Consider the following 13198-nt stretch of genomic DNA (forward strand, 5'->3'; position numbering starts at 1 on the left):
GATTCACAACTTGCATGCCTGGAACGGCAAGGCGATTTTTGGTCAGCGCCCGGATTTCGTGGTGGACTCGGACGCCAGCCTATCGGGCTGGGGGGCTCACTGCGAGGGAATCACGACTGGCGGAGGCTGGTCAGAAATAGAGACGGGGTTCCACATCAATGCGTTGGAACTGTTGGCGGGCTCTTTTGCAATCAAGAGCTTCACGAGGGACACGGCCAGATCCTGCATTCAATTGCGTATGGACAACGTGTCAGCGGTACGTTACATCAACGGCATGGGGGGAACTCGGTCCACCATTTTATCACGGTTGGCGAAAGACTTCTGGGACTATTGCCTATCCAAGGAATTGGTGGTCTTGGCAGAATACCTTCCGGGCGTTTACAACATCCACGCGGACTGGAGCTCTCGTCATCTTTCGGATTCCAGCGACTGGCAGTTAGATCCAACGGTGTTCCGCTCCTTGATGTCGATTTGGGGACCTTGCTGTATCGACCTGTTTGCCTCGCGCCTGAACACGCAACTGGCACGATTTTACAGCTGGCGCCCGGATCCGGAAGCCGAGGCCGTGGATGCTTTCCTCCAAGATTGGTCCAGAGGGATCCTCTATGCGTTCCCGCCGTTCCAACTGATTCCGCGGACCCTCATTCAAGTGCGCCGGTGTGTCGCGGAACTGACCTTGCTGGTCCCGTTTTGGAGCTCCCAATCATGGTTCCCCCACCTTCTGGAGATGATGGTAGAGATCCCTCGCCTTCTCCCGACGTCGCCGACTCTCCTCCGCGACCCTCGCCGCCAGCCACATCCTCTTCTCCTGGACGGGACACTGCGCCTGCTGGCGTGTCGGATTTCAGGGGACCCTGGGAGGTCCCGGGAGTTTCGGGTACAGCTAAAGTCCTTCTGGAGAACGCATGGGCCCCAGGAACCAGGAGATCTTATCGATCAGCCTGGGGGTTTTGGGCTGACTGGTGCTTGGCTAGGGACTTGGATCCCATTTCAGCACCTGTGACGGAGATTTTACATTTCCTGTCTTCCCTCTTCGACCAGGGCAAGGCGTATCGCACCATCAACCTGTTCAGATCTGCCATCTCAGCGTCTCACCAAGGCTTTGACGGGACGCCTGCGGGTCAACACCCTTTGGTCTGCCGGCTGATGCGCGGCTCGCGTATGTCTCGACCTCCGAGACCAAGGTTCACCACCACTTGGGACGTGTCTTGTGTCCTCTCCTTTTTGTCTGCTTGGCCCCAGAATTCTGAACTCTCCCTTAGGCAGTTGTCTGCGAAACTGGTTACTCTTCTCTGTTTGATTTCTTGCAAGCGGGTGTCCGATGTCAGGGCTCTGGATCATGATGCCCGCTCCTACACCCCGGAAGGGGTCACGTTTGACATTTCTAGGAGGACTAAGACCCACATACGCTCGGTCTCCTATCCGGCTTTTCCTGCTTCGCCTTCACTTTGTCCTGTGGCGTGCCTTAAGGAATATGAGGTTCGCACTTCTCCCTATAGATCTCGAGAGCTTCCACAGCTCTTCCTTTCCACGATTCGGCCTTTTGCTCCGGTGACTACTCCCACGTTGGCGAGGTGGATGAAGTGGATCATGGAATTGTCGGGCGTGGACGTCTCTCTTTTTTCGGCACATTCCGCTAGGGGGGCATCCGCTACCTCGTTGGCGGTTTCTGGGGCCAGACTTGAGGACATTTTGAAGTTGGCGGATTGGTCCAGTGTCTCCACGTTCAGGGAGTTTTATTTTAGACCAAGTCCTCATGTGTTTTCTTCCATCATTGATAACGTGTCTTAGACTTTGAACTTGCAATAGGAGCCTCCGGGTCTTGTAATAAAATCAGATGATTTTCCTATTTCATGACGTAAAGTCATGATTTTATTAAAGACACGGAGGCGAGTATTGCCCGCCCTTATTTTTCCCTCCCTATGTAAGTATTTATGATTACATGTCTGATGGATTGCTTTGTTTTGAGCATTATGTTTTAACTCTGTGAGTTTTTTCCTGAGTAGGTTTTGCGCAACCATGTAGATTGAATATCCTGTATTCAATTCGTCTCCTATCACTCTCTATTTTTTCATCCTTTAGGTTGAGACTGGAAGGTTGAGCAGTATTCGTTGTTCTGCATGAGGTTTTGGAGGGTCGGCAGTTTCGGTTCCAGCCGATCATTGCAGTGGACGGGACGAGGACTATTCTGTCAGAACTTCGTTCCGGTTTGTTCCTGGTTCGCGCCCAGATGACTGGCGGTTCCTTCCCGTGATGTCCGGAATGTTTCGGTTTCCAGTTTCGTTGGGACTTTTGGGACTCTTGTTACAAAGAAAGAGGAGGTTTTACAGGAGGAGTTACCTATTATACTAGGACTATGGGGAGGGGTTTGGTCACATGTTCATTTTTTCTTTGCTGCTATTGGTCGGAGTAAAGAAGGAGAATAGCAATACTCGCCTCCGTGTCTTTAATAAAATCATGACTTTACGTCATGAAATAGGAAAATCATCTGATTATACAGCCACCACTAGAGGGAGCTCACTACATACAGATTATACAGCCACCACTAGAGGGAGCTCACTACATACAGATTATACAGCCACCACTAGAGGGAGCTCACTACATACAGATTATACAGCCACCACTAGGGAGAGCTTACTACATAGAGATTATACAGTCACCACTAGAGGGAGCTCACTACATACAGATTATACAGCCACCACTAGAGGGAGCTCACTACATACAGATTATACAGCCACCACTAGAGGGAGCTCACTACATACAGATTATACAGCCATCACTAGAGGGAGCGCACTACATACAGATTATACAGCCACCACTAGAGGGATCTCACTACATACAGATTATACAGCCACCACTAGAGGGAGCTCACTACATACAGATTATACAGCCATCACTAGAGGGAGCGCACTACATACAGATTATACAGCCACCACTAGAGGGATCTCACTACATACAGATTATACAGCCATCACTAGAGGGAGCGCACTACATACAGATTATACAGCCACCACTAGAGGGATCTCACTACATACAGATTATACAGCCACCACTAGAGGGAGCTCACTACATACAGATTATACAGCCATCACTAGAGGGAGCGCACTACATACAGATTATACAGCCATCACTAGAGGGATCTCACTACATACAGATTATACAGCCATCACTAGGGGGAGTTCACTACATACAGATTATACAGCCACCACTAGAGGGAGCTCACTACAGATTATACAGCCACCACTAGAGGGAGCTCACTACATACAGATTATACAGCCATCACTAGAGGGATCTCACTACATACAGATTATACAGCCATCACTAGAGAGAGCTCACTACATACAGATTATACAGCCACCACTAGAGGGATCTCACTACATACAGATTATACAGCCACCACTAGAGGGAGCTCACTTCATACAGATTATACAGCCACCACTAGAGGGATCTCACTACATACAGATTATACAGCCACCACTAGAGGGATCTCACTACATACAGATTATACAGCCATCACTAGAGGGATCTCACTACATACAGATTATACAGCCACCACTAGAGGGAGCTCACTACATACAGATCATACAGCCACCACTAGAGGGAGCTCACTGCATACAGATTATACAGCCACCACTAGAGGGAGCTCACTACATACAGATTATACAGCCACCACTAGAGGGAGCTCACTACATACAGATTATACAGCCACCACTAGAGGGAGCTCACTACATACAGATTATACAGCCATCACTAGAGAGAGCTCAGTACATACAGATTTTATTACAAGACCCGGAGGCTCCTATTGCTATTCTCCTTCTTTACTCTGACCAATAGCAGCAAAGAAAAAAATGAACATGTGACCAAACCCCTCCCCATAGTCCTAGTATAATAGGTAACTCCTCCTGTAAAACCTCCTCTTTCTTTGCTGCTGACCGCAGAGATAAGTACATTCAAAGCATTACTGTGTGTCTATACTGTGTTGGGTTATATATATATACATATATAGTTATAGGCTTTTGTGGTTTCTTAACCTTTGTTTGGGGGAGCCTGCTGGCTCTATTTGTGGTGTGGATTTTTCCCCTACAGGTTGCCTATATCTTTATAGGTCTTATTTTTAGCCCTTCTTAGGCATTATATATATTGCTGGCACCCCTGTACCCCTATACGGGTACTTACTGCTTCTTCCCCTTCATATTGGCTCTTCCCCCGCCTGTTTCTGTCTTCAGAGCGGGGGTTTTCCAGTGCTGCGCTTGACGCGGCGTTTACTTTGATCTCTCTCCTGTCGGGGGATTTTCCCGCCTCCGGCTCTCTGCTTCAGAGCGCGGCGCCCGAGATCTCGCGAGATTTCGGGCGCTTCCGGTTACTTGCGCTCAGGACATCATTGCCAGCGTTTCCTGCATGCAGACAGGTTGTACCTTTTCCCTCTCCCTCCAGCGCTGTCCTTTTTCTCCGTTGGCTTGGGGCAAATCCCCCTGCCATTCACCAGCTACACTCCATAGGGGCATCCCATCTTATATTACATCCTAAGATCAGGAAGTTGGGGCAATACAAGGGCCAGAAGATGCCTAGGTCCCACATTAGTGATCAGGGCTCAGCAGAGGAGGAACTTCCTCTGGCTGATTTAACCCCTTCTGTGCACACTGATCAGGGCAGAATGCAGGCAAATCAAGCTCAGGCTTTTCAGATGTCTGTTTCAAATGCCATTGCAGCAGCTATGGGATCCATGACATCTGTCATATCCCAGTCCATTGCACAGGCCCTAGCCGCCCATCCAGCTACCTCTAGTATGCCGCAGCCCGCTACAGTTTCCAAACCAGCCAGGCCTGGGCCGCATGCCTCCAGAACAACCTTGACTGGTGATGATGTTGCCACCAATGTTGGCGCGCTTGGTTCGCGCAAGAGAGCCTGTCCGCGTCAGGCAGAACGCACGCGAGAATGGAAATGTGCTAGAGCACAACAGGATTGGGCTACCGACTCTGAGGTCGGTTCTGAGGAGGAGGCTATTGATGACGCCTTTGAGGAGGCAGAGCAGGATCCCTCCGGGGTCATGGAATCTAACCCGCTACCCGGGTGTAGTACTCAGAGATCGTTTGCAGACGCACTTCCTGCAGATTTGGTGGACCCCTCTGGGGACCCGTTATTTAACCCTGACTCGCTCCATCACCCGCGTTCCGCGGAATGGCTACCTTTGGACCATGTGTCCAAATATTTGGAGGCGCGGGTGCGGTGCCCTCTATCCAGAGAGGCCCGCAATAAGCTCAGGGCGGAATGCCCCAGACCGATCATCCCCAACAAGGTCTGCGATACCCCGTCTGTGGATCCGAAAATGATCCAATTCCTTTCTAAAGCGGGTTGGAACCCGCGTAAGGGCCTGGAGTCAGCCCTGCGCTCCTGCCAGGACAAGCTCCTGGACGTGTTCGGCCCTCTAGCCAAGATTTTTGATCTGGCGGAGTCAGCTAAGGCTGAGGGCGGTCAGGTAGACCCAGTAGAGTTGCGCGAATGGGTGCAGCACGCCATTTGCATTACGGGCAACGTGAATACGTCCCTATCCATGGAACGGCGCAAGGCCATCTTGTTCAAAATTGAACCAAAACTCGCAAACCTGGCACTGACAGAGACGGGAAAGGAGGCTCAAGGCCTACTATTTGGAGAGTCCTTCATCAAGGACCCAGGCCGCTATGTAGGCGCTTTCACCGCCCTAGATAAGGCCCAAAGTTCCATGAAAAGGGTTTTCCATGGTAGGGTCTCTACCAGGGCCGGCAGTTTCAGGGGCCGTCTGTCCGGCCGCGCCCAGTACCAGTCCCGTGGCTCGGGTCGAGGCTCCTCACAAAGACCGGCTTTCCAGGAGCACAGGCGGGATCCTGCGCCTTTCTTCCCATCCAGAGGAAATCCTTGGAGATCCAGGGGATATAGAGGACAACCCGGTTCCAGACGCCCCTACGGTAAGACCGCTGCCCCATTTCAATTCTTTAAATGCTTGTGTAGGGGGCAGACTACGTCTCTTTTCTCAGGCCTGGTCCCGCATCACCTCAGACCAATGGGTCCTATCCACGGTCAGGGGTTTTCACATAGAACTGACGTCTTTCCCTCTGTCCATTTCTCTCCCACACCCGGTGGTGTTGTCAGAACAGAACCGCGTTCTGGTGGACTCAGAGTTGTCGGACCTGGTCCGCAAGGGGGCAGTAGAACCAGCCCCGGGACCCCCTTACGGGGTAATCAGCAACATCTTTCTGGTTGCAAAGAAGGGGGGTCAGATGAGACCCGTCATCAATTTACGCGCTCTCAACGCGTTTGTCGTTTACCGCCATTTCAAAATGGAGGGGATCCACTTACTGCGAGATTTACTGCAGATGGGCGATTGGATGGTCAAATTGGACCTAAAAGACGCTTATCTTACGGTACCGGTAGAGGACGCGTCCAGAAATCTCCTCTGTTTCTCTTGGCAGGGCAGCGTTTGGCGGTTTACGTGCCTCCCATTCGGCCTCTCGTCGGCTCCATGGTGTTTCACCAAACTGATGCGTCCAGCCATGGCCTGGCTCCGCAGTCAGGGAGTTCGCCTCATCATTTATCTGGACGATATCCTGATCATGGCTCAGGACCGTTCGGTGTTACTAGACCACCTTCGCTGGACCATGGACCTGCTCTCAGAGCTGGGGTTCCTGCTCAATCGGGAGAAGTCCTGTCTCTCTCCATCCCGAGAGATGGAGTTCCTCGGGTTCATGGTGGATTCCACAGCGGGGACCCTCAGCTTACCATCGGCCAAGATTCGGTCGATTCGCAAAGAACTGCTCAGAGCCAGGTCGTCCCCCCGTATCCCGTTACGTCAGCTGGCGAGGATAATAGGCCTTCTTGCATCATCCATCCAGGCGGTCTTCCCAGCCCCGCTCCATTACCGGGCCCTCCAGCGCCTGAAAATCGCTCATCTACGGAAGGGAGCTTCCTACGCGGACTGGATTCCCTTGGACGAGGAAACCAGGGAGGAGCTGTCCTGGTGGATCCACAACTTGCATGCCTGGAACGGCAAGGCGATTTTTGGTGAGCGCCCGGATTTCGTGGTGGACTCGGACGCCAGCCTATCGGGCTGGGGGGCTCACTGCGAGGGAATCACGACTGGCGGAGGCTGGTCAGAAATAGAGACGGGGTTCCACATCAATGCGTTGGAACTGTTGGCGGGCTCTTTTGCAATCAAGAGCTTCACGAGGGACACGGCCAGATCCTGCATTCAATTGCGTATGGACAACGTGTCATATGTTATATCAACGGCATGGGAGGAACCCGGTCCACCATTTTATCACGGTTGGCGAAGGACTTCTGGGACTATTGCCTATCCAAGGAATTGGTGGTCTTGGCAGAATACCTTCCGGGCGTTCACAACATCCACGCGGACTGGAGCTCTCGTCATCTTTCGGATTCCAGCGACTGGCAGTTAGATCCAACGGTGTTCCGCTCCTTGATGTCGATTTGGGGACCTTGCTGTATCGACCTGTTTGCCTCGCGCCTGAACACGCAACTGGCACGATTTTACAGCTGGCGCCCGGATCCGGAAGCCGAGGCCGTGGATGCATTCCTCCAAGATTGGTCCAGAGGGATCCTCTATGCGTTCCCGCCGTTCCAACTGATTCCGCGGACCCTCATTCAAGTGCGCCGGTGTGTCGCGGAACTGACCTTGCTGGTCCCGTTTTGGAGCTCCCAATCATGGTTCCCCCACCTTCTGGAGATGATGGTAGAGATCCCTCGCCTTCTCCCGACGTCGCCGACTCTCCTCCGCGACCCTCGCTGCCAGCCACATCCTCTTCTCCTGGACGGGACACTGCGCCTGCTGGCGTGTCGGATTTCAGGGGACCCTGGGAGGTCCCGGGAGTTTCGGGTACAGCTAAAGTCCTTCTGGAGAACGCATGGGCCCCAGGAACCAGGAGATCTTATAGATCAGCCTGGGGGTTTTGGGCTGACTGGTGCTTGGCTAGGGACTTGGATCCCATTTCAGCACCTGTGACGGAGATTTTACATTTCCTGTCTTCCCTCTTCGACCAGGGCAAGGCGTATCGCACCATCAGCCTGTTCAGATCTGCCATCTCAGCGTCTCACCAAGGCTTTGACGGGACGCCTGCGGGTCAACACCCTTTGGTCTGCTGGCTGATGCGCGGCTCGCGTATGTCTCGACCTCCGAGACCAAGGTTCACCACCACTTGGGACCTGTCTCGTCTTCTCTCCTTTTTGTCTGCTTGGCCCCAGAATTCTGAACTCTCCCTTAGGCAGTTGTCTGCGAAACTGGTCACTCTTCTCTGTTTGATTTCTTGCAAGCGGGTGTCCGATGTCAGGGCTCTGGATCATGATGCCCGCTCCTACACCCCGGAAGGGGTCACGTTTGACATTTCTAGGAGGACTAAGACCCACATACGCTCGGTCTCCTATCCGGTTTTTCCTGCTTCGCCTTCGCTTTGTCCTGTGGCGTGCCTTAAGGAATATGAAGTTCGCACTTCTCCTTATAGATCTCGAGAGCTTCCGCAGCTCTTCCTTTCCACGATTCGGCCTTTTGCTCCGGTGACTACTCCCACGTTGGCGAGGTGGATGAAGTGGATCATGGAGTTGTCGGGCGTGGATGTCTCTCTTTTTTCGGCACATTCTGCTAGGGGGGCATCTGCTACCTCGTTGGCGGTTTCTGGGGCCAGACTTGAAGACATTTTGAAGTTGGCGGATTGGTCCAGTGTCTCCACGTTCAGGGAGTTTTATTTTAGACCAAGTCCTCATGTGTTTTCTTCCATCATTGATAACGTGTCTTAGACTTTGAACTTGCAATAGGAGCCTCCGGGTCTTGTAATAAAATCAGATGATTTTCCTATTTCATGACGTAAAGTCATGATTTTATTAAAGACACGGAGGCGAGTATTGCCCTCCCTTATTTTTCCCTCCCTATGTAAGTATTTATGATTACATGTCTGATGGATTGCTTTGTCTTGAGCATTATGTTTTAACTCTGTGAGTTTTTCCTGAGTAGGTTTTGCGCAACCATGTAGATTGGATATCCTGTATCAATTCGTCTCCTATCACTCTCTATTTTTTCATCCTTTAGGTTGAGACTGAAATGTTGAGCAGTATTCGTTGTTCTGCATGAGGTTTTGGAGGGTCGGCAGTTTCGGTTCCAGCCGATCGTTGAAGTGGACGGGACGAGGACTATTCTGTCAAGACTTCGTTCCGGTTTGTTCCTGGTTCGCGCCCAGATGACTGGCGGTTCCTTCCCGTGATGTCCGGAATGTTTCGGTTTCCAGTTTCGTTGGGACTTTTGGGACTCTTGTTACAAAGAAAGAGGAGGTTTTACAGGAGGAGTTTCCTATTATACTAGGACTATGGGGAGGGGTTTGGTCACATGTTCATTTTTTTCTTTGCTGCTATTGGTCAGAGTAAAGAAGGAGAATAGCAATAGGAGCCTCCGTGTCTTTAATAAAATCATGACTTTACGTCATGAAATAGGAAAATCATCTGATTATACAATAACCACTAGGGGGAGCTCATTACATACAGATTATACAGCCACCACTAGAGGGAGCTCACTACATACAGATTATACAGCCACCACTAGAGGGAGCTCACTACATACAGATTATACAGCCACCACTAGAGGGAGCTCACTACTTACAGATTATAAATCCACCACTAGAGGGAGCTCACTACATACAGATTATACAGCCACCACTAGAGGGAGCTCATTACATACAGTTTATACAGCCACCACTCGAGGGAGCTCACTACATACAGATTATACAGTCACCACTAGAGGGAGCTCACTACATACAGATTATACAGCCACCACTCGAGGGAGCTCACTACATACAGATTATACAGTCACCACTAGAGGGAGCTCACTACATACAGATTATACAGTCACCACTAGAGGGAGCTCACTACATACAGATTATACAGCCACCACTAGAGGGAGCTCACTACATACAGATTATACAGCAACTACTAGAGGGAGCTCACTACATACAGATTATACAGTCACCACTATAGGGAGCTCACTACATACAGATTATACAGCCACCACTAGAGGGAGCTCACTACATACAGATTATACAGTCACCACTAGAGGGAGCTCACTACATACAGATTATACAGTCACCACTAGAGGGAGCTCACTACATACAGATTATACAGCCACCACTAGAGGGAGCTCAATACACACAATTTATACAGCCACCACTTGAGGGAGCTCACTACATACAGATAATACAGTCACCACTAGAGGGAGCTCACTACATACAAATTATACAGCCACCACTAGAGGGAGCTCGCAACATACAGATTATAAAGCCACCACTCGAGGGAGTTCACTACAGATTATACAGCCACCCCTAGGGGGAGCTCACTACATACAGATTATACAGACACCACTAGAGGGAGATCACTACATTCAAATATATACAGCCACCAATAGAGTAAGCTCACTACGTACAGATTATACAGCCACCACTAGAGGGAGCTCACTACATACAGATTATACAGTCACCACTAGAGGGAGCTCACTACATACAGATTATACAGTCACCACTAGAGGGAGCTCACTACATACAGATTATACAGTCACCACTAGAGGGAGCTCACTACATACAGATTATACAGCCACCACTAGAGGGAGCTCACTACATACAGATTATACAGCCTGCACTAGTGGGAGCTCACTACATACAGTTTATACAGTCACCACTAGAGGGAGCTCACTACATACAGATTATACAGTCACCACTAGAGGGAGCTCGTTACATGCAGATTTTACAGTCACCACTAGGGGGAGCTCAGTACATACATAGTAACAGTACATATGGCCGAAAAAAGACATCTGTCCATCCAGTTCGGCCCGTTATCCTGCAAGTTGATCCAGAGGATGGCAAAAAAAAAACTGTGAGGTAGACGCCAATTTTCCCCACTTTAGGGGAATAAAAAATTCCTTCCCGACTCCAATCAGAATAACTCCTTAGATCCACGACCCCTCTCTAGTAGCTATAGCCTATAATATTATTACACTCCAGAAGTACATCCAGGCCCCTCTTGAATTCCTTTATTGTACTCACCATCACCACCTCCTCAGGCAGAGAGTTCCATAGTCTCACTGCTCTTACCGTAAAGAGTCCATAGTCTCACTGCTCTTACAGTAAAGAGTCCATAGTCTCACTGCTCTTACAGTAAAGAGTCCATAGTCTCACTGCTCTTACCGTAAAGAGTCCATAGTCTCACTGCTCTTACAGTAAAGAGTCCATAGTCTCACTGCTCTTACAGTAAATAACGCATAGTCTCACTGTTCTTACCGTAAAGAGTCCATAGTCTCACTGCTCTTACAGTAAAGAGTCCATAGTCTCACTGCTCTTACAGTAAAGAGTCCATAGTCTCACTGCTCTTACAGTAAAGAGTCCATAGTCTCACTGCTCTTACCGTAAAGAGTCCATAGTCTCACTGCTCTTACCGTAAAGAGTCCACAGTCTCACTGCTCTTACAGTAAAGAGTCCATAGTCTCACTGCTCTTACAGTAAAGAGTCCATAGTCTCACTGCTCTTACAGTAGAGTCCATAGTCTCACTGCTCTTACAGTATAGAGTCCATAGTCTCACTGCTCTTACAGTAAAGAGTCCATAGTCTCACTGCTCTGACAGTAAAGAGTCCATAGTCTCACTGCACTGACAGTAAAGAGTCCATAGTCTCACTGCTCTTACAGTAAAGAGTCCATAGTCTCACTGCTCTTACAGTATAGAGTCCATAGTCTCACTGCTCTTACAGTAAAGAGTCCATAGTCTCACTGCTCTGACAGTAAAGAGTCCATAGTCTCACTGCACTGACAGTAAAGAGTCCATAGTCTCACTGCTCTTACAGTAAAGAGTCCATAGTCTCACTGCTCTTACAGTAAATAGTCCATAGTCTCACTGCTCTGACAGTAAAGAGTCCATAGTCTCACTGCTCTTACAGTAAAGAGTCCATAGTCTCACTGCTCTTACTGTATAGAGTCCATAGTCTCACTGCTCTTACAGTAAAGAGTCCATAGTCTCACTGCTCTTACAGTAAAGAGTCCATAGTCTCACTGCTCTTACAGTAAAGAGTCCATAGTCTCACTGCTCTTACAGTAAAGAGTCCATAGTCTCACTGCTCTTACAGTAAAGAGTCCATAGTCTCACTGCTCTTACAGTATAGAGTCCATAGTCTCACTGCTCTTACAGTAAAGAGTTTATAGTCTCACTGCTCTTACAGTAAAGAGTCCATAGTCTCACTGCTCTTACAGTAAAGAGTCCATAGTCTCACCGCTCTTACCGTAAAGAGTCCATAGTCTCTCTGCTCTTTCAGTAAAGAGTCCATAGTCTCACTGCTCTTACAGTAAAGAGTCCATAGTCTCACTGCTCTTACAGTAAAGAGTCCATAGTCTCACTGCTCTTACAGTAAATAGTCCATAGTCTCACTGCTCTTACAGTAAAGAGTCCATAGTCTCACTGCTCTTACAGTATAGAGTCCATAGTCTCACTGCTCTTACAGTACAGAGTCCATAGTCTCACTGCTCTTACAGTAAAGAGTCCATAGTCTCACCGCTCTTACCGTAAAGAGTCCATAGTCTCTCTGCTCTTTCAGTAAAGAGTCCATAGTCTCACCGCTCTTACCGTAAAGAGTCCATAGTCTCAATGCTCTTACAGTAAAGAGTCCATAGTCTCACCGCTCTTACCGTAAAGAGTCCATAGTCTCACTGCTCTTACAGTAAAGAGTCCATAGTCTCACTGCTCTTACAGTAAAGAGTCCATAGTCTCACTGCTCTTACAGTAAATAGTCCATAGTCTCACTGCTCTTACAGTAAAGAGTCCATAGTCTCACTGCTCTTACAGTATAGAGTCCATAGTCTCACTGCTCTTACAGTACAGAGTCCATAGTCTCACTGCTCTTACAGTATAGAGTCCATAGTCTCACTGCTCTTACAGTAAAGAGTCCATAGTCTCACTGCTCTTATAGTAAGGAGTCCATAGTCTCACTGCTCTTACCGTAAAGAGTCCATAGTCTCACTGCTCTTACCGTAAATAGTCCATAGTCTCACTGCTCTTACCGTAAATAGTCCATAGTCTCACTGCTCTTACAGTATAGAGTCCATAGTCTCACTGCTCTTACAGTACAGAGTCCATAGTCTCACTGCTCTTACAGTAAAGAGTCCATAGTCTCACTGCTCTTACAGTAAAGAG

General features: G+C 49.3%; 1 protein-coding gene across 1 annotated transcript; it reads left to right on the plus strand.

The window, feature by feature from the left end:
• The first annotated feature begins 4654 nt into the window (after positions 1 to 4654).
• Positions 4655 to 9346, plus strand: LOC120993151. The gene is made up of 2 exons (XM_040421717.1): positions 4655 to 5942; positions 9071 to 9346. Exons 1-2 carry the CDS (start codon positions 4655 to 4657, stop codon positions 9073 to 9075), a joined length of 1293 nt encoding a protein of 430 aa, XP_040277651.1. The 3' UTR covers positions 9076 to 9346.
• The last annotated feature ends 3852 nt before the right edge of the window (positions 9347 to 13198 follow it).

This window comes from Bufo bufo, chromosome 3 (assembly GCF_905171765.1).
Source record: "Bufo bufo chromosome 3, aBufBuf1.1, whole genome shotgun sequence".
In the NCBI taxonomy this organism is placed as follows: domain Eukaryota; kingdom Metazoa; phylum Chordata; class Amphibia; order Anura; family Bufonidae; genus Bufo; species Bufo bufo.

Coding starts and splice junctions, on each gene's coding strand:
- LOC120993151 (XM_040421717.1), top strand. CDS start 4,655: ATGCAGGCAAATCAAGCTCAGGCTTTTCAGATGTCTGTTTCAAATGCC.